The 23,039-nt window shown below is 41.2% G+C and overlaps 2 protein-coding genes across 2 annotated transcripts; one reads left to right on the plus strand and one right to left on the minus strand.

The window, feature by feature from the left end:
- Nucleotides 1-1,859: 1,859 nt before the first annotated feature.
- Nucleotides 1,860-5,220, plus strand: LOC144371444 (uncharacterized). Its single transcript, XM_078033759.1, is given in 2 exon segments — nt 1,860-3,951; nt 4,035-5,220. Coding segments are annotated over 2 exon segments (2,733 nt in total). The 5' UTR covers nt 1,860-1,869; the 3' UTR covers nt 4,686-5,220.
- A 5,987-nt stretch (nt 5,221-11,207) lies between these two features.
- LOC144371418 (uncharacterized) lies at nt 11,208-21,191 on the minus strand. The gene is made up of 3 exons (XM_078033740.1): nt 21,110-21,191; nt 20,692-20,796; nt 11,208-11,642 (listed from the first exon to the last, which is right to left on the minus strand). Exons 1-3 carry the CDS (start codon nt 21,189-21,191, stop codon nt 11,254-11,256), a joined length of 576 nt encoding a protein of 191 aa, XP_077889866.1. The 3' UTR covers nt 11,208-11,253.
- Between the last annotated feature and the right edge of the window lie 1,848 nt (nt 21,192-23,039).

The raw sequence follows: 23,039 nt of genomic DNA on the forward strand, positions 1-23,039 counted from the left end.
ATTTGTAGAATTTCAAATTTGCACACTAGAAATGCCCCTCTCATTTTTCTTAAAGAATTGTTCACATAAACACTGTGCTCATTGATTTAATATTTTTCAATTTCACTCTCTAAACATTTTTTAAATAGTTATTTAGTGTTCTTTGAGTAATTCATAACTGTCAGTATCCTAATGTTAAATTCTTCATGTTTTATTTTTCTTTTTTGTCACTTGGATTTAGCCCATGCTTCTCTTTGTTTATATTTGCTGTACTATTTTTTATTTGTTCAATAAAGGAGCCATCAGTAGATTATATAGTCCATTTTTGAGAAAAAAGTATAAAAACTTTTAAATAAAAAGAAATAGGCAAGAACAGTGTTGCATCCTTGTAATATTTGCTAATTGGGAGGCCATGTGAAAGTACTTTATGTTTGAGAGAAGTCACAGAAATTTAGAAACAGCATGTCTCAAACAATTTAAAAAAGACATGTGTTGTAGTCCGTGATATAGAATTTTTGGGGTAATCTCAAGCATTACACATGAAACATTAAAAGTTAGATGACCTAAAGATCCAGAATTGCCAGTACTAAATATGTATCCATAAAGAATTAAATCAGAAAATTGAAGAGATACCTCGGCTTTTGTGTTTAGTGACAATATTTTTCTCAGTATTAAAGCTAGAGACTCAATTTGTGTGCCCATTAATGTCAAAGGTTTAAAAATATGTACTTATATACTATTATTATTTTGTTATATAATATTTTGTCTCTTAAAGTGTTATAAGAAATATATGTAGGACTTTGAATTAAGTGAAAAGTGGCAGGCAGATATGAAGTTGTAGGAGCTTTTGATTCAAAATGTGGAAGTCAGAAATTTAGTGAGCAAAATTTTGCTCAGCAGGTACTGTGTTTTATGTAGGGTTGATACTATAGGGTTGATATATAAAATATTTTTATTTTATTGAGCTTAATAGGTTCAGAGTTTTATTTTACCACATAGTGAGTGTATTATGTTCTTCATAAATACTAGTAGAAGGAATACAATACCTTGTAAGAAAAAAGTTGATAATTTATATGAAATAATAATTTTGTTAATTCATTCTATTTAGTCATTTTACCTTGTATATATAGTATAAAGTACAATGATATATTTATAAATAAACAAAGTTGTATTTGACAATAAAGGATATTCTCATATCACACAAATGTAATAATATAAAAATCAATTTATTATACTTGATTTTCATGTGTTGAATTCATCCAAATATTATGGCCATTATCTATACAAGGTTTTTGTAGTCTTTTAAAATGTATTTATGAAAAATTTTATAGATATATATGTGTATATTTCTTAGAAAATTTTTTGTTCATATTTCTTTTTAAGAGTCCATTGCCTCTTTTCCTTGTTGAATATTTATGGTATTATCATTCAAAATTTGCTAGATATTTTCATGTCTCTATGTCATGGAAGACAAAAACCATATTTTGGACACTCTTTAAACAAAACAGAAATGTTTCTATATGTTTTAGATTTCTCTTATTCTACTGACAGTGATGGTAGATGGCAGATATTTTCTAAATACACACTACTATCTTATGAAGGTCAAAGGCTATTAATGATACTTTTCTACACTTAATTATATTACTCTTTTTAATGATGTTCTCCTCTTGGATACTGTGGTCTCTACAAAAATTTGGATAATATTCTCAAGGTAATTTTTTGTGTACATTTTTATTGAACTAATATATTTTTTTGATTTATGATGACTTTGGATTTACTAATCTGCTACACTCCTGATGTACTTATTTTACCTTAATTTCATGTTATGTATTAAAAATATATTTATCCCAGTCTAATAGGTATTTTTTTTAATTTTTGTTTTTTTCAGTCATGACTCTTAATCATACCCAAGAATATTCACCAGAAAAGGGCCTAAAAAATAGATTTCATGAAGTGATAATTGCAAAATATAAAAGTTGTGATCTTAACTATTTACCACAAAAGAAAATATGGAAAACTACAAGTGAGAGTGAACACAAAAAATCATATACAAAATCAGGCCTTGTTCACCACCAGAGAAATTATACTGGAGAGAAGCCCTACAAATGTACAGAATGTGGCAAAGCTTTTGGTCACAAATCACATCTTATTTGCCACAGCAGAAATCACACTGAAGAGAAGCCCTACAAATGTACAGCATGTGGCAAAGCTTTTGGTGACAAATCAAGCCTTATTCGCCACAACAGATCTCACACTGGAGAGAAGCCCTACACATGTAAAGAATGTGCCAAAGCATTTGGTCAAAAATCAGTCCTTATTCGCCACAGGAGAACTCACACTGGAGAGAAGCCCTACACATGCAAAGATTGTGGCAAAGCTTTTGGTCAAAAATCAGACCTTATTTGCCACAGGAGAACTCACACTGGAGAGAAGCCCTACAAATGTACAGAATGTGGCAAAACTTTTGGTCAAAAATCACATCTTATTTGCCACAGAAGAACACACACTGGAGAGAAGCCCTACAAATGTACAGAGTGTGGCAAAGCTTTTGGTGAAAAATCAAGCCTTATTTGCCACAGGAGAACTCACACTGGAGAGAAGCCCTACAAATGTACAGAATGTGGCAAAACTTTTGGTCACAAATCACATCTTATTTGCCACAGCAGAACACACACTGGAGAGAAGCCCTACAAATGTACAGCATGTGGCAAAGCTTTTGGTGACAAATCAAGCCTTATTCGCCACAACAGAACTCACACTGGAGAGAAGCCCTACGAATGTAAAGAATGTGCCAAAGCTTTTGGTCAAAAATCAGTCCTTATTCGCCACAGGAGAACTCACACTGGAGAGAAGCCCTACACATGCAAAGACTGTGGCAAAGCTTTTGGTCGAAAATCAGACCTTATTTGCCACAGGAGAACTCACACTGGAGAGAAGCCCTACAAATGTACAGAATGTGGCAAAACTTTTGGTCAAAAATCACATCTTATTTGCCACAGCAGAACACACACTGGAGAGAAGCCCTACAAATGTACAGAGTGTGGCAAAGCTTTTGGTGAAAAATCAAGCCTTATTTGCCACAGGAGAACTCACACTGGAGAGAAGCCCTACAAATGTACAGAATGTGGCAAAACTTTTGGTCAAAAATCACATATTATTTGCCACAACAAAACACACACTGGAGAGAAACCCTACAAATGTACAGCATGTGGCAAAGCTTTTGGTGAAAAATCAAGTCTTATTTGCCACAGAAGAACTCACACTAAAGAGAAGCCATACAAATGTAAAGATTGTGACAAGGCTTTTGGTAAAAAATCAGACCTTATTTACCACAGAAGAACTCACACTGGAGAGAAGCCCTACAAATGTAAAGAATGTGCCAAAGCTTTTAGTAAAAAAGCACACCTTATTCGCCACAAAAGAACTCACACTGGAGAGAAACCCTACAAATGTACAGAATGTGGCAAAGCTTTTGGTGAAAAATCAAGCCTTATTTGCCACAGGAGAACTCACACTGGAGAGAAGCCCTACAAATGTACAGAATGTGGCAAAACTTTTGGTCACAAATCACATCTTATTTGCCACAACAGAACTCACACTAAAGAGAAGCCCTACAAATGTACAGCATGTGGCAAAGCTTTTGGTGACAAATCAAGCCTTATTCGCCACAACAGAACTCACACTGGAGAGAAGCCCTACGAATGTAAAGAATGTGGCAAAGCTTTTGGTCAAAAATCAGACCTTATTCGACACAACAGAACTCACACTGGAGAGAAGCCCTACACATGCAAAGATTGTGGCAAAGCTTTTGGTTGAAAATCAGACCTTATTTGCCACAGGAGAACTCACACTGGAGAGAAGCCCTACAAATGTACAGAATGTGGCAAAACTTTTGGTCAAAAATCACATCTTATTTGCCACAACAAAACACACACTGGAGAGAAGCCCTACACATGTAAAGAATGTGGCAAAGCTTTTGGTAAAAAATCAATCCTTATTCGCCACAGAGGAACTCAAACTGGATAGATGCCCTAAAAATGTAAAATTGTGGCAAGGCTTTTGGTAAAAAATCAGACCTTATTTACCACATCAGAACTCACACTGGAGAGAAGCCCTACAAATGTAAAGAATGTGCCAAATCTTTTAGTAAAAAAGCAGACCTTATTCGCCACAACAGAACTCACACTGGAAAGAAGTCCTACAAATGTAAAGTTTGTGGCAAAGCCTTTGGTCGAAAATCATACCTTCTTTTCCACAGCAGAACTCACACTGGAGAGAAGCCCTACAAATGTAAAGAATGTGGCAAAGCTTTTGGTCAAAAATCATACCTTATTTACCACAACAGAACTCACACTGGAGAGAAGCCCTACACATGTAAAGATTGTGGCAAAGCTTTTGGTCAAAAATCAGACCTTATTCGCTACAACAGAACTCAAACTGGACAGAAGCCCTACACATGCAAAGATTGTGGCAAAGCTTTTGGTCGACAATCAGACCTTATTTGCCACAGGAGGACTCACACTGGAGAGAAGCCCTACAAATGTACAGAATGTGGCAAAGCTTTTGGTGAAAAATCAAGCCTTATTCGCCACAGAAGAACAGACACTGGAGAGAAGCCCTACAAATGTAACGAATGTGGCAAAGCTTTTACTCAAAAAACGGGCTTTATTTGCCACAGAGGATCTCACACCAGAGAGAAGCCTTAAAAATATAAAGAATGTGGCAACTCCTTCAGTCAAAATAGTACCTTATTTGGCACAACAGAACTCACACTGCAGAGAAGCCTCACAAATGCAAAGTGTGTGACAAAGTTTTTACTCAAATATTTCACCTTATTTGCCACAGGGGCATTTACACTGGAGAGAAGCATTACAAATATAAGGAATGTGGCAAAGCTTTTAGCAATAAAAGAGGCCTTATTCACCACAACAGAACACACACTGGAGAAAAGCCCTACAAATGCAAATAATGTGGAAAAGCTTTTAATAAAAAATAAAACTTTACTCACCACAGCACAAGACATCCTGGTTAATGTGAAATGTTAATAAAGTGATAATACTTTTAAAGAAAGACTAAACCTTGAGGCTGGGGTTGTTGTTCAGTGGTAGAGTGCTATCCTCGCATGTTTGAAATTCTGGGTTTGATTCTCAGTACCACATAAAAATAAATAAGTGAAATAAAGGTATTTTGTCCAACTACAACTAAAAAATAAACATTAAAAAAGAAAGACTAAACCTTATTAACAACTGAATTTATACAAAGTATGTAATTGATAACATCATGAATGGTTTTGTTATTTTTTTTTGGTTCTAAATTCTAAAAGTTATGCATTTGTGAATTAAAGTATTCACTTTTAATTATGTATAAAAAGTATTTATAAAGCAACTAAGTTCATTAAAATAATTGTGAATTTTTACAGCTACTTTATGTTTCTACTAGATAGTATAGTCTTGAAAAAATTGCAAAAACAGGTTAAGGACAGAAAAGTAAAATTTTTACATATGAATCAAAAGGGTACTTTTTTTTTTTTTTTTACTTTTGTAACTTCCAAAAATGCTTGTAGTTTTTTCAAACATAAATTTTGCATTTCAATTCTAATAAAAATTATGATTTTAAAAAAATCTTACAGAAATAACTTATAGAAACATTGTAAGATAAGTATCATATATTTAACATCAAAATAGATTTTGATCAGATTCACCTGTTGTTAACATTTGCTTTATCACTTGCTCTCTGGTGTCTTTCTCTTCTCCTCTCAACTATGTTAGCAGAAGCTACCTACATGCTGTCCTTTTACTTCTAAGCATACAATGTATATTTCACAAAGATATCCCATATATTCACAGAACAGCTATCAACTTCGAGAAATTTCACTTTCACATAGTACTTCATAGTCTGAATCTCAATTTTGTCATTTGTGTTAAAAATCATCTTTATATATACTGAACATTAGGATGCTACCTTTAATCCTTCAGGAATGTTAAAATATAAACAATCATATGAAACTTTTTGTGATAAACAGAGTGAAGATGTGGAAGATGTCATCCACGATATTCCAGATATTACAAGGTGTTGCCTTTGCAAAGGGCCATAGTAAAACTTGAATTGAATCTTCCCACCAGAATTAGCTGCATGTTTTCTGAATATTCACAGACACAGAGCATGGTTTGATGCTTATTTTGACTACGAAGAAATCTAAAGCCAGAATTACCTTGAAAATCTGGCAGGAATATATGGTGCTTTGTTTTGCTTTGTGCTATCAATAGGGGACAGACAGATGTAAGTGGTGGGAACACAAAGTTAATGGAATAATTCTATAAAATGGGCCCACTGTGTTGACCCCCCCATACTTTCTTTTCTCAGAAGTAATTTACTTACAGCCCTGCCTGCCTTAAGTGGACAGGATAAGTCACATTCCTCAGTAAAATACCTGTTACCTAAATAATGTTGATAAGAGAAACACAAGTTACCCTGATGGAGGAAATTTTGTGATCCTTTTCATAGACTAGATCCCAAAACTCAAAAGAGAGATAGGATAATTCCTCTTAGCCATAAAATTTGTAAGAATTTGTGGTTAATAATTCAATTAGAACTGGTCAGCATAGGTCAAAGTGACCTAGAGGTGTCATGGCAGTGGGGAATTGAACGTCTGATGTCATCTTGCTGTCAGTCAAAAGTCAAAAGATGGATCTGTGTGGGGACTCTCTGGAAATTTCTCTGGGATCCCTAATAAACGTGGAGTACACCAGAGGCTTTCTGTACCTTTTGTCTCTGAGAGGACACATTCTCTCTCTATACATAGTGTCCTTGAAGGACATAATAAATAACATTCCCCAAGACAGCCCCCAGGAAGAAAGGAGGACACAGTGGCCAGGAAGGAGGGGGGTGGTGAAGAAGACACAGGTTCATCCCTTCCCAGTGGCAATGGATCCTGAAAGGAGGAAGTGGGTACTAGGCACTGGGCCCTGAACATTTACATTTCTCATTTCCAGTGAGTTCTGGAAGGAAAAAAAAGCAAAAAAGTGAAGCTCTGGGTAACAGTGGATCCAGGGGGAAGAAGATAAGCAATGAGTATCAATTTCTGGGCTTTTATCCTTTCCTAGTAACATTGAGTCCTAGAGAGGAAGGCAAACAAATGAGCTCTCCATTCTGAATGTTTATCCCAATAACAGTGAGTTTTGAGCTTTTACAACCATTTCCTTGGGTTAGAATGAGTTTTGAGCTTTTATAGCTATTTTACTGAGTTAATTTTTTAACCTGCACAACTAGTTTCCTGTTGGCCAAGACTACTTCTCCTCCATCTTATGATTAATTCACACTAAACATTCTGCTAGGATCAACCCTCATTAAGACCCCTCTTGTAACCAGATGTGCCATGTTCTCCCCTGACAATGTGCCATGTGCCATTTTGCTGACACTTAGTAAAGACAGCTATTGATTCATTTGAGGCCGCTCCTGTCTCAGTTATTTGTGCATACAGTTCCCTTTTCCTTTTTCTATCCTTTCAATAAACTCATTGCCTGTTACTCTGAGTGACATATCTGAAATCATTCTAACTTGATCAAAAGAATTAGGGTTTGAGGGGAGGTGGGGACCTTCAGGCTGCCTCAGTTTCCTAGAAGGCCCCAGTTCTGTAATACTATCACCATATTTGTAATTTGTTCTTACTTTCCATTTGTTCACATTTCCTCATCTATGTCCTTTGTCCTTTACTGCTAACTGTAAAACCACTTTAATTCCTTGTAAGACAACTCTTGGACATAAACAAGTAAATGGGCTAAATACACACACATACATAACTGGGTGAGGAATATGTCATTTATTTAATATTGTAATTGGACTTAGGACAAGTACATGTCCTAATGCCATGTCTGTTTGGCAGCATGTTACCATATGCTTCTTCCTCCTTCAGCTGCTTATATTTCCAACAGAGAATCAGGTGCCATTATGATATTTCAGTAGGTTATCTTGGTGATCCTCTTACTAGTCTCAGGATTTCCATCAACTAATTGAGAACTAATGCCAACTAATGGCAACTTTAAAAATGTGCATAGAGGTGACAGTTGTGTACACATATCAAACCCCTCTACAATGATATTACATAGTTTCAGAAAATTGGTGTTTCTAAATTTAATTCACATTCTAGGCCCAGCCTAGTAAGTGGCCTCATTTCATACACTAAGCCCTTGAATTCTGCAAGAATTAGAAACCTTTTGGGCTTCCATAACAATAGCTTTAGTTCTCCTTTTCTATTTTGAAAACCTGTTTGGCTAAACCTCTAAATGAAGCTCATTAAATCCAGAAGGCTTTGGCAGTGAAAAATTAGAGTTTGCTAAATCATATTTTAATATATGTTATTTAGAAAATATTTTCTTGAGAATTCTTTTCTAAACAATATTGCTATAGGTCAGGGTGCTGTTTTGTGGGAAGAGAATTCCATGCTGATTGCCATAAAGTTGTCTCTATGGCAAAAGTAGGGGAATTTGAAGAGTTCTATTGATTCCTCACTTTGGGAATAGATTTGACAGTTGAGAAAATATTGCCAGACCACATGCATGACTTTGCCCGGTTTTCACAGCAACCCAGTGAGATAATCACAACATGAATGGTGCCTATTTTATAGATAAAAAAATTGTGATACAGAGAGTTTAAAGTGGTCCATGATCAGGAATTTTCTGCCTGTATAGTATTTAGTATTTTTTATGAACCCTCAGCCAAACTCATAATTTACCCATTTCACTGATGGCATCCTCATCTTCCAGGAAAACAAAACTAAACAAAACTTGGATTAATCTTCAACTATTCCTGTTGTGGAATTTTCTGCATTTGGTAAAAGCCAAGCCCTGCTGTCTCTGCCTCCTAAAATTTCCTGCCATCTGTTGCTTGCTTCTGCCACATCATTACCCTGACAGTAATTGCCTTGTTACTGTGGATCCAAATTACAGTGAGCATTTCTACTTGTCACTTGACTACCAGCTTCTCTTCGATTTGCAATACAAATTCACTACCAGTGTGGTTTCTCTGCTGTACGACAACAATCATGACCTTTCCTGCTATAGGATCAGCCATGGATTTCTACTACAATTAAAAAGTTCAGATGCCTGAAACTGCCATAATAAGTTCTCAACTGTTTTTAATCCAATTTTATAATGTTATTTTCTGCTTTTACTTGCTATTCCAAGCCTATATTAGCCATTACAACTGCCATGTTTTACTTGCTATTCTCCAAAAGCATTGTGCATTATTTAGCAGCTGGGTCTCTGATCAAGTTCCTCATGCCATTCCCAAACCCCATGATTAAAAATTTAGTTCAAATATGGCACAAAGAAGCATATGAAGTGCCTATATTTCTCCACCTGGAATTCATCTCCTTCTCCCACATTCACCCATGACTCTTGATTCAACTTCTATTTTAGCACTCCCTGGAATTCAGTCTTTTAATTATTTCTATGTGTCTGCCATCCACTCTAGACTACAAATTATGTAAGGTAAAAAACAATTTTATTTCATATCTTTGTTACTTACTCATCTATGTCAATGCTGTGCATTAGTAGATATACAATGAATGTTTGCCAAACTAGTTCACTTGAGAGCCTCAACACTTTGTTTTCAATTATTGCCTCTATTTTCATCAAAATGAGATTGTCACTTGAAAGGAGTGCAATATATTGACCAAGTATACCTGATTTTCTCTAACTGTGGTCAAGTTTTTCAAAACAAAAGAAGGCAGAATAACATTCTGAGAGATTTTTATAGAGGAAACGGGCAACTTAGAAGTGAGAGTTTGTGCCAGTAGCATTTTAAGGTAGCTCAATGAGAAGATGGACCAGAGTGTTCTGTTACTATATAGGGAAAACATTATGGACAGAAGGATAGAATAGAAAGAAAGAAAGAAGCTCACATTTTTTAAAGTGCTAATCTTATAACAGAGACTGCAGCATAGGTTTATTCTGGGTCCTTTATCAGGCAGAAAAAGTGTTTTTATGCTATTGATTTACTTATTTAACACAAGGGAAATTGAGATGAAGAGGTTTGCACATTCAAACACAGGTACATCTGATTCTAAAGAATATTGTGTTCTATGCTATGTAGAATTGGATTAGATGGATGCTTGGGAGAGGTGCTCAAGGACAAAAAGAGTAGATGGTAGAGAGGAAAACTGGGCACCAATGGAAGTTTAGGTTTTATTCTGATTTTATCTCCTCCTCCTCGATCCTCCTCTTCCTGCTTGCCTTCTTCCTCCTCTTCATCTTCCTCCTACTCATCCTTCTTCTCCTTCTCTTCTTCCTTCTCTTCTTCTCAATAAGACATAAAAGTACATTGTGACAAGAAGAAACAAACCTCAAATCAGATTTCAAACACATATCCGTTTAAGCCTCTGCTGTTTTCTTCATAAAAAGCCTTCCCATTTCCACTTGCACATTCTGCAGCTTGTCCTGGAGAAAAGAAGAGAAGTGGGCAAGGTGAAAGGCAAGACTTTTTTTTTTTAAATATCTTTCTTTGATGGAACGGACTATGCTGTGAAAGTTAGTCTTGTATCTTTTATATCATAAATCAGAGTGGGGCATGCTGTCTTGGAAAAAACCAGTAGCAATGTGCAAAGTGTTTATTGGCAAAAGCAATAGCATCATGATAGCAGATAATTATGAACAGGGCTAGTGAGTAGTACTGGGAGGAGACGGTTCAGAGGAGAAGGGAGTGAGGCCCCTGAGGGCTGAAACCAATCAGATTCTCAATCCCTGGCCTCTGTGCTGCCTTTAAGCTCAATCACTTTCTCTAAATAACAAGTTTTTTTTTCTCTGGAGAGATGAAATCCCATGAGAGTCATCTGAAACCAGGGATGAAGTAATTATTGAGGGTAAAGATGATTTTTTTTTAAAAAAATAGTAAACCCAAAGCATCTTACCACCCTATGACCTGTAAAATCTGTTGGAATTCTAGGGCAGGTTCCTGAGGATTCTTATTATTTAGGATTTTTCATCCTATTTCTTTTGTGATTTCCACTGAACACATTTTTTTAGGTGCAATAGCTGGATGCTGTTGTCTCTTTCTTTTGATCTGGAGTCAATTTACGTATGAGGGCAATTCAACCTCTGCATCATGGTTAGGAGAAAATAAGTCTAATAAATTCAGGGTATGAGGAAAACATCTTCCCTGGGTCTCTTTCAGTGGAAGAGGAAAGAAAAGAGGCAGTCAGACTGCTACCTGGCTATCCTCTGCAGGCAGGGTGTCGTCTGGACTTGGGTTTCCTGCTAGAGTGAAACAGGCTCCTTGTTATGTAAGAACCTGCTGGCTCTGTAGGCAAAGCCACCGTCTGGAGGCCACACCCAAGCCTTGCTTTAGGAGCCTTTGCCTTGGTGTCTGTATGCTTACTTGGTTCATTTCGAAAAACCACTCCTGTTTATAAGACTTCTTTTTATCTGAACCTCGCACCAAGTCAGGGTCCGGAGAAGGGGCTCGAAGCTGGTGCTCCGCCTGGGGCTGGGGCAGCGGCTGCAGGACCTGAAGGCAGGGATCCTTAAGCACCAAAGGCTCAAAGGCGGGCTCTTTGCAACAGTCTTGGCTCTTCTCCTGGCTTCTCTCTAGACCTGATATCTTGGGGACAATCGGCCCTGCATCCTGGCTGTCATGTTTGGGCAGTGCGCCAACACCTAACTCCGAATCTGTATGGGGGAGAGCAAAGAGAAGACACAGAATGACACAGGAGCATGGCACCAGGGGAGCGAGCTCCAGCCTGCAGGCACAGCCAGCAGCCACCTACCACCCTTCCTGTGAAGAAGGGTGCGCTGGCTGGGGATCCCACATCTGGTGGTCTGCAAACCAGGGCTCCCTGTCCCCAGTCTTTGCAAAGCCTTTCTGAAGCACACTTAGGAAATTATAGCCCACAAGTTGATTTTTCCCTTTAAAAACAAATACAGTTCCTGAATGAGAAGTGTTTTCAATAGCGAATGAAGCAAATGTTACTTAACAACAAACAGATGATTTTTATTGGCCTTTCCCCCTCCCCCTTTGCATTGTGACTGAGGAGGCACACTTGACATTCTTAGAGCAACAAGTTCTTGTTCAGCAAGTGCCAAACTTCCAGGCAAAAGTCAGGCCTCCTGATGAGCCCCAGCCAGCCCAGGGACATCTGAGTTCAAACATGCAAACGCAAATTTAAATCAAGCGTGCCACAGCTACACTCACCAGGCCTTCAGAAATGCCCCTGCACCACGGGATGCTGACACTTAACTGGATTTAAAATTTAAGTAGAATTCTTCAATTATGGGGAAAGAATAGAAAATAAATGCTCCCGTATAAATTTAAAAAATAAGCTTCCCTCCTAAGGTCAAAGGACCTTAACTACTATGATGTCATTGTTGATTATCCCAGAAGCCGAATTCCATAAAATTATCAAAACAGAATAATGAAAGACCAATAATTACATATCAAGGCATAGCCCAATTTGGAGTAAGTTCTTTGTAGGCATCTGGCAGGGGGAGATCACCTCATCTCCATTTTTGTGCTAAAAAAGATGCATTCTTTCTTTACTACAGTTCAGAAACAGGAAAAGCACAGCTTGTAATACTTTCTGAAATGAGGGCACATTTGCAAACCTCCTCTTCCACATCTCTCGCCACCATGAAAAGCATGTGCCACTCACGCAGTCTCTCAGTTCCTGCTTACACACTCGTGTATACACACACAGTTTGCATCAGAGCAAGCCATCATCTTTGGTGTTCGTTTGGTAAGTAGTTCAAACCTGAATAATGCACCAAAGCAGAAATAAGCCCTGGTTCATAAGCGAGGCACCTCAGGGGCTGTGGTGGACGTGGCCAGCTTCAGGCCAACGTGCTGCCTAGGTACGAGGGGACAGGGCATCTCATGAGGCCTGAGGACAAATGACTTCACTGGTGACCTCTGGGTGTCTTATTTCTGCCCAGTGCTGTTTTGAGAACCTTTATAAAAGGTTTCTGCTTACAATGAAGCCAAAACTTTGTGGGTCCCCAGACCTGGACCAAGCTCCGTGGTGAGGCCGGAGAGAAGTGGCTTCAGGGGATCCTGCAGGGCCTTTATCTTAGAAGTGGGAGCCATGGTCTGGCCTGCCCTCTCCATGCTTTTTCTGTCATATCTCACAAATTTCCTGAATTTTTCTTTCACAAAAACAGGGGTATTAGTCTGGTTTAGGAGAGAAAGCTTCAGGATCGTGGAAATCCAGAGAGTACATGCCAACTGAGAGGGGCTGGGCATGTGCCGGGGCTCTTCCCTCACCTACGTCAATACGCCAATTGATGGGTACAGGCCCCGGCACTGGCAGGAACCCATCTGCATACTTCTGCACTACTCCCTTCTCCTTGGACTAGGATGGTGAAGAATCAATCAATATTTTCTATTTTGGTACGTTTATATCCAAATTCCTCTAAAAATTAATGTTGAAATAAATCTGCTCAAATTAACAAGACTTCCTTTCTAAAAGACACCCTTTAAATACACTTATGCTGGTAAGGAACATACTAGGGACAGCCACCAAGCTCGATGTCGCCAAGTCTGCAGAAGGCATGTGTCCTGCAGGCGTGGCCTCCTCTCCTGTTGCCCCATGTCTAATCCCAGCCTGAACACCTCTGGAGAGTAAGGTGTGGTACCAAGAGCATGGCAGTCGCTGCTGCCCTGGACGACCAAGGAGGGAAATAGGAAGCCTGAGCCTATCCAAAGAACCACACCAGTCTGTCCCAGCCAGCTCTGGGGAAGCACTAAAGGAACCCAGGAGCACAGAACTTTAAAAGGAGACCAGCCAGGAGGCTGTCCCGGCTCGGCCCCCACTTGAGCAGGTGTGCCAATCACCCAGGGAGGGTCTTGTGAAGGTGCAGACTCCAGCCCAGCAGCTCTGGGTGGGGCTCCAATTCCCGAACTGCCTGCCATCTCACAGGTGATGCTGCTGACCCTTGGACCACACTGGGAATCCAACCCTCTGTTGTCAAATGGAATGAGCCCAGAGAAGTGAGAACTTGCTGTCTGGAGGTCACCTTGCTGTTTGATAGATCAGAAGTTTTGGGTTCTGATCTTAACTCTGTCCACCAAATGCCTGTTCTCCAGTCTACACTGTGTGGTCCTTGGAAAGCAAAAGCCCCCAAACAAAGCAGATAACAGCAAATCCCTGACTTAGTTAAAATATTTAAGTAAACCAGTCACTGCAAAGGGCGAAGAAAGCTACAGGGAATAATGGCAACACCATACTTTAGCTACACCTGAAAGCCACCATCAACCCACCAATGCTCTGGTACTGTGACCTGTAGGCAGGGCACCCACAGGTGAAGAGCTGGAAAGAACGCTGGTGGCTGAAACAGTTCTATGCATTCATTTACACAGGCCTCTTTAGGCACAGATTACGCACCATGCATCTTTGTGGCTAATCAGTAATGCATTTCCTCTTTCTTTCAATTATTCAATAAATGGATCTTACCCTTTAAGGTTTTCCATCTTGACAATTTGTCTTACTATGCTTCTCTAAAATTGGCAGGAACACATTTTAAAATCATGTGCTTTGAATTTGCCAAAGGATGAGATTTGCTGGGGTTGGAGAAATATTCAAATTGACGAGTGTTATTTAAATGTTGTACTCATTACATTTTGGGGTTGGGATTAAGCAATCTCCCTTCTTGCAATTATAAGAATAACACATCACGGCTTATAATAAAAGATGCAAATAAAAGTTATACTCCATTGTGTATGGTAAAAAGGGCATTTACTGCATGTAAAATATAAATTGATGAACTTAACTCAATAAATTTTTTAAAAACCTAATGGAGGATTAGAAAAAAAGTGTTTGATTTTGATACAGATTTGATACAAGTGCCCTGAGAAATTGGACCCTGACCCCCCCCCACAGTACTGAGGATTGAACCCAGGGCCTTGGGCATGCTAGGCAAGCACTCTCCCACTGAGCTGTAGCCCCCACCCCATGTCAAAATTTTGAGATAGGACTTGTTAAATTGCCCAGGCTGGCCTTGAATTTGCAATCTTCCTGCCTCAGGCTTGTAAATACTGGGAAGATAGAGATGTATCACCATGCCAGGAAATGGACCTTATTTTGTACCTCCCCAGTACAAAGCAAACCCGATAATCTCTGGAGGGCAATTTGGAAACATTTAGTAAAAGAACAAATAGGGTTCCCTTGACTTGGTGGGTGTACAAGGATTTAGATACAATGAAATTCAGATATAATGAAACAACATTATGGTTTAAAGTCTAAGTTTGGAAATGTCCCAATTGAGATCACTGGTGGATTCATACCATGGAATAATTTGCAGCTTAAAAAAAATGTTTTGTGTACCATGTATAGCACATGCTGTCTTTGTAGAAACTGGAAAAATTAATGTGTGTGTATTTATGTATAATTGTATTATTATAGCTAGGAACTGGATAGTGGGGGGACATTTTGCTTTATTGTATAAAAAATAATTTAAACAAGCAAAAAAAATTGGAGGGTAGTGTATCAGGGACTGAATTTAGGGGCACTCAACCGCTGAGTCACATCCCCAGCCTTTTTTCATATTTTATTTAGAGACGGGGTCTCACTGAGTTGTGTAGTGCCTCGATTTTCTGAGGCTGACTTTAAACTTAGGATCCTCCTGCCTAAACCTCCCGAGCTACTGGGATTACTAAAGGCATGTGCCACTGTGCCCAGAGAAAATGTTTAATGAATTTGAAAATAAAATGAATTTTGTGAAAAAACAAATCACTAAAACTGAATAAAATAAACCCAACCATAAAAATAAACTAAGTACTAAATAATCAACACGGACCTATGAACAAATCATTATTAAGAGTTAAATGAAAAATCAACACAAAGTAATTTTTTTGCAGGGTTTCAACACTTACTGACTGAATTTTCCAGGAATGCAACTACTATACTTTGCCACATCTGGGACTTCACCAGAAGTTGTTCACTCTTAGGAAAAACCATGACATCAACACAAGGCTGCTTCTGGGGACTAACTGCCACCACCAGGTGGCCATGGTTGTAGCGGCCACGTTTACATGTCCTTCTCCACCATGAGCAAGCATTTATGTTGTTATGAATGACTTCCGTTTACTTCTCCTTTATATTTCATTAGGGACTTACTTACATTTTGAATTATGTGTACAGATGGGTGTATCAACTGTGTGTCATCCCAGCCAGTGAGACACGAGCATGTGTGACCAAATGCTATCCACAGGCACTGTGCACCACAGGCTCTGGATCTGGGAGGCCTGGTGGTGTGTCCGTCCATGATGAGCCACACACTTCTCCACGCACAAGCACAGTCACTGCCTCGCAAGGCAATGGATGTGGATTCTGGCAGGTGAAGCGCTACTGCAGTCCAGCACATAGTGGAGGCGCAGTGTCCCCAACCACTGCCAGGAAGTACAAATGACATGGGGTACCTTGGACAAAGTGACCACCAAGAAAAATTCAGCACACTGTTCTTGTTCTGGATATGGTCTCAGAACTGAAAACCATCTCTATAAATGCACACTCGAAGTGGAAAAACACACCCGAAATGTTAACCAAATCCCATATCCAGGAAGAGACCACCAATTGTACCTCATGGACCTGTACTTTTCTTAACTCCCTAAATTTTCTGTAATGAACACATATTATTACTATGAAAGAAAAAAAGATACCCATGGTGGAGTTCATGGATAATACACCACCATTATCAAGAGAATTGTCTCCACTATTGCATGGATTAAAACAAAAAAGCAAAGCAATAAAACCACGTCAAGAGACCAAATAAATATTTTCCTCTCAGAAATGAAGACAGAACATGGCATCGTGCTCCCCCCTTGTCCTCACCATTTCTCACTGGTGCGAATCAGCAGGTATACTGGAACAGGAAGGAAACGGAAGGAAGCAGCAGCTCTCAAAGCATAGCCTCTACACCTGTGTCCCCTACCTGTCTTTACACTTGGCTGTGAAGTCCTAAGAGGGCTACGTCCCTGCCAGATCATTACTGTAGTAAACCTGAATAAGCCTCAAAGATATTAAGAAAACCAGTAGCTATCAGGCAAAGTATCCACCCACCCGTCCATCCACTCACCCATCCACCCATCCATCCATCAATCCATCCACCTATCCATCCATCAATTCATCCACCCATCCATCAACTCACCCAATCTCTACCTATCTGAATGTCTGCTCCATACATCCAAGAAATGGACACATGTTATTTGTCATTACTCCATCTTCTAATTAACTTCTCTACTTGTCTAAATGACAGAGCCTCCGAGACCTCGTCACACAGGACTCAAGATTGTGGCCAAATAAGTAATCCAGACTTCAACTTAAATCTTTAAAAAAATATGTTTTAATCGTAGGTGGACACAATAACCCTTATTTTATTTTTACGAGGTATCGAGCATCAAACCCAGGGCCTCATATGTGCTAGGCAAGCACTCAACCACTGAGCCCCAGCCCCAGCCCCTCCGGACTTCAACTTAAGTGGGAACATTGTTAAAGAACAAATGTTCCGCACTGAGAACCCCAGGCCCATGCAGAAGCATCAAATTTCTGTGAATCGACATTCAGTTCTTTCAAGTTACCAGTAAGGCTCACAGTTTAAATCCTATTGCTAGTCTATTCTGTCACCTCAGAGGTAACCTCTTCTTAAGCAAATGTTGCCTGTTTTGTAAAACTATTAACCCAAGCTGTGCTGATGTTCACAATGCTAGAATCCCTCCGTTCAGAGTTCTGCTATCTCCAGAACTCCACAATGCACAATGCACAATGTTTCAGGGAGAGTGTCCACCTTCTGGAACATATGTGTCTCTTTATTTTCCTCCTCCTCTCCCTCTTTTCTTCAAATCATTAAACAGAGACCAGTTTGTTCCATTAGCAGATTCAATTACTCGAACGAATGGCAGGATGACACTTAGTCTTGCAGCTCTGCTTCTCAGCCACTGAAACTGTACAAATAAATTGAGGAAAACCTACTGTTTGTTCAAGGCAAATTAATTTCCAAACACTGCAGGAGTGGGAGATCAGGGGAATGATGGGTGCTTGGCAGGGCTCAAAGAGATTGCATTTCGTGCTTGTCGTGTTGCGTAAACATTAATTACCATCCGGAAGGCTGAGCCAGGCCTCAAGTCGGCATCAGAAACCTCTGAAGGCCTCCAGGGTTCCTATTAAAATCAAAATCCTAAAAGGGGGAAAATAGCCAGTGTATCTGGCAAAACACCAGCAGCCCGTTGGGAGGACTGGGAAACCCTGAAGGTCAGAGGCCTCTGTATCACCTGGGAGGCTCCAGGCGTCCTCATCGCCCTCATCATTGACCCAGGGTGGGGGTATCTGGCGGGATTACAGGAAAAGCCATCCGCTGCAGCCAACGTGCTCCAACTTGTTTCAAGTGTGTTCCTCCTAAACCCACAGCCAACAGCTCCAGCCCTTGCGCATGCCCAGGCCCATCCATCACAGTCCTGACGGGAGGCTGGAGGCCACCAACAGCAATGGCACACAGAGGGCAGAGTCCCTGGGGGGGAACCCAGCTGGTAAGCATTTTGTTTCTCCTGAAGTTGGTCTTCAGTGTGGGGATGGGTGGGGCAAGGAAAGGACCCCAGCAGGCAGAGGTCTGCTGTGGGGTAGGAAGGGAGCCTCCATGAGTAAGTCAGAGTCTGCTGTGTCAAGGTCACACCCAATCCTCCTGCTTGTCATTCCACAGGAAGAGACTAACCAGTATTAAGTCATTTCCTCCCAGAGGGCACAGAGACCCAGGAGAGGGCCTTGACTTCGATCTCTGGAGACAGAGGGCATGGAGACCCAGGAGAGGGCCCTGTCCTAGAGCTCTGAGGACAGAGGGCACAAAGACCCAGCAGGGAGCCCTGGAGCAGCAGGGATGGAGAGCCGTGTGTACTTGTGTGGCTCGGGGAGTAGTCAGATGAGCAAAGCTGATGCTGCCATCCTTATTTTACTATCTGGTTAGTGCCCGGGCACTCCCGTCTGCACATCCCAGGACCAGCCCCAGTCAGCATTAGCTGATCTTGTGACAGGTATGGAAAGACCTCCGGTGAGAGGTCAGGTTTGGAGGATGAACCTGCAGCCACTGAGGGCACCAGGAACACCGCTCAGGGGACACCCAGCTGGGTCTTCCGGGCAGGTCACTCCCCAGTCCCTCCATGTGTCAGTGGCACAGCCAGCCTAAACACCAATGTGGGCTCCACAGCTATGGGGTGCTGCTCTGCCTAGCTGCAGGCCCCCAGCAGGCACAGGCACCAGAAGGACTGCTACCTCAGGTGTGTGTCTAGGCTGCAGATGCACCCTCCTGGCCATGCCTTCCTTACTAAAGACAGCAGTGAGAGGAGCCCCGTGCTTAGGCTGGGAACTTTCTAAGAGGTGGGACTAAGGCACTGAAGCGGATGACAGTGAGATGTCTGCTTAAGACAGACATCCATCCTGGCACCAGACCGTCCCCTTTCCTAGCCTCCCTCCAGCAGCTGTCAGGCTCATGGAGAGGGGTTTAGATCTTATGCCTTCCCCACTGTCCAGCTGTGCCCTCAACTTCTACATCAGGCCAGAGGGGCAGCGAGGCCCCTTGGTGTAATGTACCCACATCACCTCATCTGCTGTTGCAATGAACGTCACATGACCCTCTGTATGGCTGTGTCTGCGATCCACAGGGCTGAGAGTATTGCGTAGTGACAGAGCAGCCTGGCGAAGGACTGGCTCAATGTCACCCCTGTTTCCAAACCTGAGCCTCACCAAGCTGATTTTCTCAAGGACAAACATGAAGCCAACAACATCAAAGACCTCTCCCCATGCTGTCTCACCTGCCTTCCTGCACTGCCAGGCCTGGCTCCCTCTCAGCTGGCTTTGAGCACCTTTGAGACAATGAATTTCTGAAGGGCCCAGAAATGCCAGGATTTATGAACTTTGAGTGGGTCCCAGGTGCTGGGCCCTGCTGTCCTTCTGCCCCCTCTGCAGGCAGCATTATGATGGGCCAGGGGTTCAGTGGTCACTGAGGCTCACTACCTCACTACCCAAGCCTGCAACCACACACACATTTTATTCCTCTAAAATAAAGCTGCCCTGCAGTCAGCAGTACCGTGCAACTACTTCTTTCCCCTCAAGAGCACCCACCCAGCAGGGTCCTGGTATTAAAAGGAAGGTACCAGTTGTTCCATGAGAAAGGAGTGAAGGTCCTCCTGCTCTGGAAAGAGGAGGGATGTACTCCAGGCATTCAGGACAGGAGGCCACTCAAGCCCAGCGCCCTTTGTGCCCAGGGCTCATCTCAGCTACAGAGGGCCCATCCCCACAAGAAGCACAAGTTCCTTTGTTGTTTGTGTTCCACAAGTTCACATAGCAGCCACCTGGATTTTGCACAGGAGGCAGTGGCTCTGTCAGAACTTTACCAAGCCCCCTAAAAGCAATCGTGTATTCCAGGGTGGCCCCTGCATTTTTCTCATTCACTGACCATGGGCAGTGGGCCCTACCTGGCCATGTGTGCCCTGAAAGCATGCACATAAGTCTGTGCTCCTGAGAACAGATGACACTACCCTCCCCAGCCTGTTCACACAGCCTGCTGGGCAATGGGACCTGGCTGCTGCCAACCCCTGAAATCTTCCTGGCCAGCTCATAGGAGTACCACAGAAGCTGAGATTGGACCCCTAAGAGTTGATTTTCCTTTCATGGAGTCTTTGATTCTTAGGAAAAGAAGGAGAAGGAAAAAGAAGGCTTTGGCAGTTTCACCAAATTCTGACCTTCATTGCCGAGGTCCGGCTGCAGCAGAATAACCGGGGGGTGACGAATAACTTCTGTAGATTGATACAGCAGGAATGGAAGCCATTTATTATAGAACAACAGAGCTATTTATACATTTTGCACAGCTTATCTTAATTAGCATAAACTAGATACATCAGTCAACCAATCAGGAATCTCCACACTTAATAGCTCGCTTTTGTTACTTCTCAAACCACTCCCTCTGGCATTTTGCCAGACACCATCCAGACTTGTTTACGAACTCTAACATTCCCCTGGCAAAATACCAGGTGTTATTTTGACTTGTTTACAGACCTTAACACTTCATGGCGCCCAACTGTCTGCCCTGTATGGCTCCATGGTGCTGGGCAGCCTCACTACTCTGTGTGGCCTGCAGATCAGCTGGAGGTCACTCTGCACCACTCTCCAGCAGCTTCTTGCTCACAAAGTGCCTCTCCACAGCACTCCTGGGCGAGCAGGAGCCTGGTGAGCCCCTCTGCATGGCGCCATCCACAAGGCCCCCACCTCTGAGCCTCTCAGCCCACCACAGATCCAGGTAAGATGCATGGGGAAATTTAAATCAGTGGTACCATCTGGATTCTAAGCTCCAAAAAAACTCATTGCTGCACATGAGCCATGTATTGGAAGCTCTGGACCAGAGGCTTGCTATATGGCTTTATTCAGACTAGCCCTTCAGAGACCATAAGGTCTAGCCAGCTATCCTCTTGAAAAGGAAACACCTACCTTTTTTCTACTCACAAAGAAACTCCCCCTGATTCTGTTGTACTTTTGCCCAAAATCTGAACCCTATCTTAAGTCTGGACAAGCCTGTCTTCTTTGACTAGAAATTGGAAAGCAAAACAGCTTTCAGCCCTGACCTCTGACCACAGCAAGACTCAGAGGAGAGCCTAATAAGAGGCATGAAAGCTACACATGTATGTCTCAGAGAGTGAAGCTTAATAGCCTGAAGGAGACAACAGGGTTTGGAGTAATATCTAATTAAACAAAGAGAGACATTGAATAATTGTCTGTCACAATAGGCCTAGCTGTGGGAGATTCTCTGTCTTTATTAGTTCTTAACCAGAGCTCCTGGCTCAGAACACTGGGCTGTCCCTAGATCTGGGGCCCACTTCTTGCTTAACTCTAATATGACTGGGAAGACAGCAGGCTTACCTTGGGTCTGAGCACCCCCATGAAGCAAATCTACCATTGAATCTGGGTTCTTCTAAGCCAGAGGTTTTCAAGCTCTCAGGCTTTCTCTGCACTGAGCAAATTAACCACTCTCTTTAATGTGGTGCTGAGGATTGAACCAAAAGCCTTTTGCAGGCAAGGCAAGCACTGTACCAAATGAGCTATCTCCCCAGTCTGCACTTACCTCTCTTTGAGAAGTTCTAACAAGGGCAAATTCCAAGTCTTAAAATTTTCTCATGGTGGGTGCACAGGAAAACTTGCTGCAGACATTTATCATGCTTCAGACTTCCCTTGTGGCTACAAGGAGTGGTTTTATTTGTGTTTAAAAATATAATTTAAACCCAGTTTCCCAAGAATACAAATCCTGTCTAACATACACAGCACATCTGTCTAGATGGCTGCAGGCCAGTGTTTGAGCTGGTATCTCTCTAGTGCATAAGCTTTCTCTAGGTCTATTTCTTTAATATTCTCTGCATTGCAGGGAAGAAATACCTCACTGCTTATCACCTTTCTCCCCAGCTTCTATTTCATGGCCAAGTGCACACACACTCATACACACACACATACACACACATACACACACACAGACACACACACACACAAACTTGGGAGACTTGCAGGCTTAGGGCCTAATATGAGTTCTGCCACACAGACTTACTATGTGGCTTTTGGAAGCCACCAACATTTACTGAGCCTCAGTTTTCATCCCAGTTACCTGCAGAAGTTGTGGTGATTACCTGTTACTTTGTACCATTTAATGGTATGACTTCATTGATTGATAATTTTTATGCCCAATTTATTAATTTGGTAATATTATGTTTTGTTCAACTTTGAAAAGAAATAAGTTCCACATTGCTGTGTGGTTCTTATGATTGAAACAAAGGGTGCTGTTCTATTCAAAACTAGACCCCAATCTTAATGTTATATGAGACAGAGTCTTGGTAAGTTTTTCATCCTCTCCTTGAAATGTCTTTTTTTCCGTTATTATTGTTTTTTTTTTTTAAATTTATATGTGATAGCAGAATGCATTACAATGCTTATTACACATAGAGGGCACATTTTTTTTATATCTCTGATTATATACAAAGTATATTTACATCAATTTTTGTCTTCATACATGTACTTTAAATAATAATCTCCAACATATTCAAACATTATT

The sequence above is a fragment of the Ictidomys tridecemlineatus genome, chromosome 16 (genome assembly GCF_052094955.1).
Source record: "Ictidomys tridecemlineatus isolate mIctTri1 chromosome 16, mIctTri1.hap1, whole genome shotgun sequence".
NCBI lineage: Eukaryota > Metazoa > Chordata > Mammalia > Rodentia > Sciuridae > Ictidomys > Ictidomys tridecemlineatus.